Source organism: Lepidochelys olivacea (genome assembly GCF_965140295.1).
Source record: "Lepidochelys olivacea isolate rLepOli2 genome assembly, chromosome: 10".
NCBI classification, from domain to species: domain Eukaryota; kingdom Metazoa; phylum Chordata; order Testudines; family Cheloniidae; genus Lepidochelys; species Lepidochelys olivacea.
Window position 1 is genome coordinate 55,042,077 of NC_140420.1, and position 6,000 is coordinate 55,048,076.

The 6,000-nt window shown below is 43.6% G+C and overlaps 1 protein-coding gene across 1 annotated transcript in view; it reads right to left on the bottom strand.

Annotated features, from left to right (window-relative positions):
• KLF13 (KLF transcription factor 13) overlaps nt 1–5,124 on the bottom strand; it is a 44,006-nt gene extending 38,882 nt beyond the window's left edge. The window contains exon 1 of the mRNA XM_084640726.1: nt 4,098–5,124. Coding sequence (XP_084496852.1) covers nt 4,098–4,638 — 541 coding nt within the window. The 5' untranslated portion in view covers nt 4,639–5,124. The remainder of the gene's footprint in view (nt 1–4,097) is intronic.
• Between the last annotated feature and the right edge of the window lie 876 nt (nt 5,125–6,000).

The window sequence follows — 6,000 nt, forward strand, 5'->3', positions numbered from 1 at the left end:
CCATGTTTTGTGCTTCCCAGTAACTGGGAAAATGGGCATTTAGCCTACAGTGTCTATTTTTCATCTGTATTATACTTTATGCTTAAATTGTGTGGCTTTCTACTATAAAATGACTGAGGCTGACCACAATCTTTGAGCTTAGCTTTATTATATTAATATGGGCAGCCACATCTCCTCCCATATCAACATGTTAGGCAAACATGTACATCTTTTACTAAATGCTGCTCTCCACTTACGCTGCAGAGGAGAGCAAAAGCAGTAAGGAATTGGGTAGTGATGCAGAAGGGAATTGCCTGTCTAATTAAATTAACTCCTCTTCTGCACCTTCTCCCCTTCTTGCAGCAATAGAAGGATGCAGGTGCAATGGAAAAATAAAAGCAGTACTGCCTGAGAGGAAGTAATGGGGGAGAGTGAGAGTCCAGACAGCAATGAAGGATCCAGACTGGCTCCCTTTATGCACTCCTGAATCATGAATCATGATGGGGATTCAAACCACAGAGGTTTTTCAAATTGCACTCCCTTCCCCAAAGCACAAGAGCTGGAGTTGGTCCTTCTTCAGAGGAGAATGGGAAGATAACCCTGCCAAGTATACTCTTCTCTATGTTTCGTTAAAGTTTTTGTTTAGGAATTTCCATAGTTTTAGAGGTAACTGTTTAAAAAAACAGGACTGCATGGGACCTTTAGGTCAAAAGGATCAATATAACTTTGGACATAGAAACTTGAGCATCGCATGAGATCTGTGTGGATCATTCATTACACAGCTTATGAGGCCCACAGGAGTCCCTGTAGGATTGAGTTTGGACTTCAAATCTACACACTTACAGTGCATCTAGCTTGCTGGTACACATTAGGACTTTAAGAACTCCGTGGCCTGTGATTATATTGAACTCCAGGCTAGAGGTGGGGTGGGGGGCATGAAAAGAAGGCGTGTATTTGTGGGAGGGAGGATAGAAAACCTTTTCTATCTAGCTCTAGAGCTTGCAGGTTTATAAATCATATGGCATTCACAGGCATGGTAGTGGTTAATTGACATGGTGGTAAAAAGTGAGAAGCCCAAGGAGCTTTTTCAATACTGGGCTCACACTGGCAGGCTCACCTGTACAGCTGGACTGGTAGAAGCACTAGTGGAGAATTATTTTTGATACAATTCTCTACTGCAATCAAGGCCTAAAGAAAGAAGGCCATGTTGGTCTCCTTGGTCATTCAATCCTTGTTCCCTCCACCTAGACTACAATTGCTAACTAGTGCCAACTGGGTGGAGTTTTTTTTAATTTTGTTTTGTTTTTTTTTGCTTTGAACACCAGTCCACTAGAGACTGGACAGAGCCCACAAAGGGCTCTCCTGTAAGGCTTTAAACACCCATTAGATAGTACCAGCTTTCAGGCTCTACCAATCTGGCCTGGATTTGGACCAACAGCATCTGAGCTGATCCTCAGCCATCTAGCCCCTTCTTTCCTGGCTGAGTCAAATGTAGTGTAAAAACCTTAATTTAGGAATACAGTAGCAGACTGCTAAGTACGTGTCTCAAGCAAGTCACAAGCTGTGCTATACATGTATGTCTCATCGCAATCACAGATATCCCACTTCTAGCCTGAAGTGCTGTTCTTAACCTTCAGCTTGCACGTGAATACAAGTTATTTCAGTGCTACAAAATGTGCGAGCAGTTCTATTCCTTACAAGAACTTTGTACATGCTGTGGTCACGATTCTTTGTAATCACATTGTGGGGTGACTATTGAGAGAACTGTTTCTAGCACCTTCCATCGGAGGTTCTCAAAATATATTACAAACTTTAATTAACGAAACCTCACCCGATCCTGGTGAGGTGGGTAAGCACTACCACCCCCATTCTACAGATGGATAAATGGAGGCACACGTATGACTTGGCCATGGTTGCTTTAAGACCATGTTAGAGCCAGAAAGGAGAATTCAGACCTCCTAAGGTCCCTGTTCCAATCATTAGATCCCACCACACCTATTGTGAAAAGGAATGTTCACCCTTCCCCTAGCCATGGCTACCAGTTTTATGTGCTGAACTCCTGGCCTGGTGTGAGCTATTCTCAGGCTTTTCACAATTTGTATGATATTTGCAGGGGAGGGTGGAGAGGGAAGGGAATAAAGATTTTCAATGTCTCATTGAAACACGTTGTAAAATGCTTCATAACAAGAGCAAGAGACATTTATACCTGTCTGAAACTGAATCCAAACAGAGACAGTCTTGTTGCCAATGAGGGAAACTTGGCAGGACTGTTTTTTTGCGTCGCCAGTGTCTGTCTGTGTGGGAAGCTTTGAACAAAGAAGCTCTAGTCCCCTAGGGTCCTGCCACTCCCAGGGCAAAACCAGTCCCTTCCCCTTTTTCCTCTTACTCTCTCACACGCATGCACTCTTGCGCTTGCGCTCTCAGTACCACTAGCTACAACAACAACAAATTAAAACCTACAATGCTGGTAAACTTACAGGAAAGGGAGATTTGAAAAAAAGAGAGAGAGCTGGAGCAAAGCCAGCGTCCCCGAATGACTCCAGCTCACCAGCCCGCCCCTGAATGACGTGCTCCACCCCCTTCTCCCCAGAGGGCAGCCATGGCTATCCCTTGTTCTCCTCATAAGAGAGAGGCGTTCCCCTTCTCCCTCTCTGGGTTTCTAGTTAGTTTGAGAGCTCAGGAACCTTGCAACTTTATCTTACATTTAAAAGGAAAGCAAAGATGAAGCATAAGGGGGCAATGTTAACAGACTTTCCTCAAAAATCAAGCAGCAAAACCCTTTGCATCAGTCAGAGGAAACAAAAGCTGGACAAGACACAGTGCAAGGCAAGTTACGGTACCAAGGATTCGGCCTGCCTCTGGCCATGTGGCACAGGGGATATGTCACTGCCCACACACAACTTAAAATTCCATATTACTCTCGCCGCTTCCCCACACCGAACTCAAACCCTAAAACCAGAAGGGCTCTCATCCCATGTGCAACACTAGAGGGGAAAGGGGAGGGGCGTCATCTACATCGTGTCATCTACATCAAAGCTAGCACTAATTATGGCTGGTAATTTGTTCCAAGTATTTAGTTTTTATTTTTCCTTATGTTATTTATCTGTGGCCAGACTTGAATTGTTACAAATGTGTTCGTTGTTTGAAGTTATTCAGAGAGTGGCCATTCAAGCATGCTCTAGTCTATGCGTTGTTCTCAAGGTGCTCGCTACGACTGAGGTTGCGAGCGAGCATTGGCCACCTAACGTGGTGCTCCCTAATGGCTGGCCTAACCTTTTTCTCTCCAGGAGTGGGGCTTGGCTAAGTTTCAAGGTGGCCATGTTAACACTTCCAGCACACAATTCTGTATGTCCGCTTTCATGTGAGTACTCACAAGACTTTTACTTTTTCTCTGTACATTCTTGCAAGCCAAAAGAAGTGCTTGTATGAAAGTTCACAGAAAGCAAATTAAGAAAGTCTCAAACACTGGTCAAACTCAGCTGGTGGTTTGCATTCAAATGGATGTTTGTACCTGAGGATGTGGCCAGCTGCTACCACAGCCCCTTGGAGATTGCTTTTACACATGTATGGGTGAGCGGGAAACACAGGAAATACCTCCCTGGGTGTCTCTCTCAACCTCTCCCCATTCTCTTCTGGGCCACTCAAGTGCCTACTGCATAGAAAGAAACACACTGACTCAGGTGTCACTAAAATGTTTAATTTTAAATTTGTGGGTGTTGAAGCTTGAATAGGAGGTGATGGGCTGCTGAATTCAGGGTACTGCCAGAAGCGGAGGGTAGGGAGCTGTAGGTAAGAGGGGATGCAGGCATAAGAAGCAGTGGGTGGGATAAGAGGAATTACGTGAGAGGGGGCTAGCAGCTGAGAATTACAGCTCTGTGGATCCATCTACTTACACCTCTAACACTTCATACGTATGACTAAAGCAATAAAAATAATAAAGTTAGCTTCAAATGGATGACTACTAGAATTATTATTCCCCAAACTTTTATTGTGGGCTTGAGTTCTGAAAGATGAAATCATAATGTTGGCCAAATGCAAGATGGGGGAAGGGAGGTCTATTTATTTATTCATTTATGACAAATTGTAATGAATAAATCTTTGGCCAGCCAGTAACTAACCTGTATGGGTCCTTAGATGAGCTTTGAGATGGGAAGATTTGCCATAAACTTTTTCGCACCCCACGTAGTGGCATTTGTGCTTTTTCTGGGGTGACTCAGGGTCAGCCCGGTTCCTTCCCCGTCTGCTCCTTTGTTTGGGGCTTGGCTCGCTTACTGCAGCCAGGCTAGTAGGTGTGGCTGCTTTTCCTTCGCCACGCTTGCTGGTTGGGGAGACACTTTCCTCCCCAAACTGAGGATGAAAAGAAGGACTTAGTTTTTCCCTGTGATCGACGCTCTCTGTTTTTTCCATCCGAACGGTGGCAGAGTTTGGGACGTGCTGATTGAGATCTGCTAAAATCCTGGCCACCACAAACAGGGACGATCCATTGTCTTTCCCAGTCTCTCTTACTTCCCGCTTATTTTCTCCATTTGATAGAGGAGGAGGTACTGCTGCATCAGGTCGGGGATCTGCGTCCCCTTGGGGACTGTGGATAATAGCACGATTGGACATAGAAACAAGGCACTCGGCTGCAAAATGATCCACGTATGCTGCTGTTGCCATTTTTCATAGGTGTGTTTAAAAAAAAATTGCACGTTTTCCCTTTTTAAAAAAAAATAAAATAAAAGCAGACTTTTCCCCTCCTATTTCTTCGGATCCCTTTGTAGAAACGAGGGCTGACTGAGCAGCTATCTTAAATGCACTCTGTTTGTGAAGATTGCACCCAGCTTGTCACTAAAGAGAAAAGGCATTTAAAGTCCAGTGAAATAAAAAAGAGCAAATCCTAACTCTGGCAGCTTGTTGCTTTAAGTGGGAATTAACGCTGATCTTCTAGAGTGCAATGAAATGACAAAAATGCAGTTTCTCTAACCCGTCCATTGCATTGTGACAGTAGAATAAGCTTTCCCCGTTATTGCTCCTCTGAGTGTTTCAGAGCCCCATGGGGGCGTGGCATGGAAAAACATCTGGGTGTGATGTCACAGAGAAGCCACATCCTGGGTTGATCAGGTTAGCAATGAACATAGACTTCAGCTGCTGCTGCTGCACTGAGAGAGAGAGAGAGAGGAAAAAAAACAGCAACGTGCAGACACAGAGATGTGGCTGTGAGCTTGGAGTCGGCAATGGAATAAAAGCAGGCAAATGAAACAAAGAATGTGATTGGTTCGGGGAAGGTGTTGTATAAGCCAATCGACATGTCTATGTAGAAACCTCCACATTTGCAAATTTCAAGGAGCCAATTAAATTCTTCTTACTTTATGACTCAGCAGGAGGCAGAAATTGAAGATTATCTTTGGCTCATTTCTGTGAAATCTTCCTTGCAGAAACAAGCTCATTGATTCTGGGGTGTTTTAGATGATACAGAAAAGTAATAGGCTGGTGAACTGAATGCGCGTGCGCTTGCTTGCTCTCTCTCTCTCTCTCACGCTCCATGAACTTTAGTTTTCCGGGTTGTGCAATGATTAACCACGTCATTGTTTTCTAATGTTGTTCCTTCTGTAGTTCCTTAACAACTTCAGGGCATGGTATATTTAACCTTTTATTAGTTGAGGCAATTTAATAGGCATTGATTTCTAAAAGGCAGGAATTAAACAACTTTCTAAATGTGAATGAGACCACTAGCATAGGAAAAGGGAAAGGTTTACAGAGTCTCAAGATGTAGCTAAAAAACTGGAGTTCCTCTTTGAGACTAGACGTTTTTATGCTGTCAAAAACCAGCTTTAACTAAGTACAAAAAACACTGTTTAAAACATCACCTACGTAGGCCCTACAGACGAGCACCTTTTCTGGCCATTTAAAAATAAAAATGGCAATAACTTTTTTTTTTTGGTTCCCAACCTGTAGGAGAAATACCCTATCAACTACTCAGGCTATTTGTTTTTCTTATGTTAGTGTGTGAGTGAATGAATAAGTGGGTATGATGTGTTT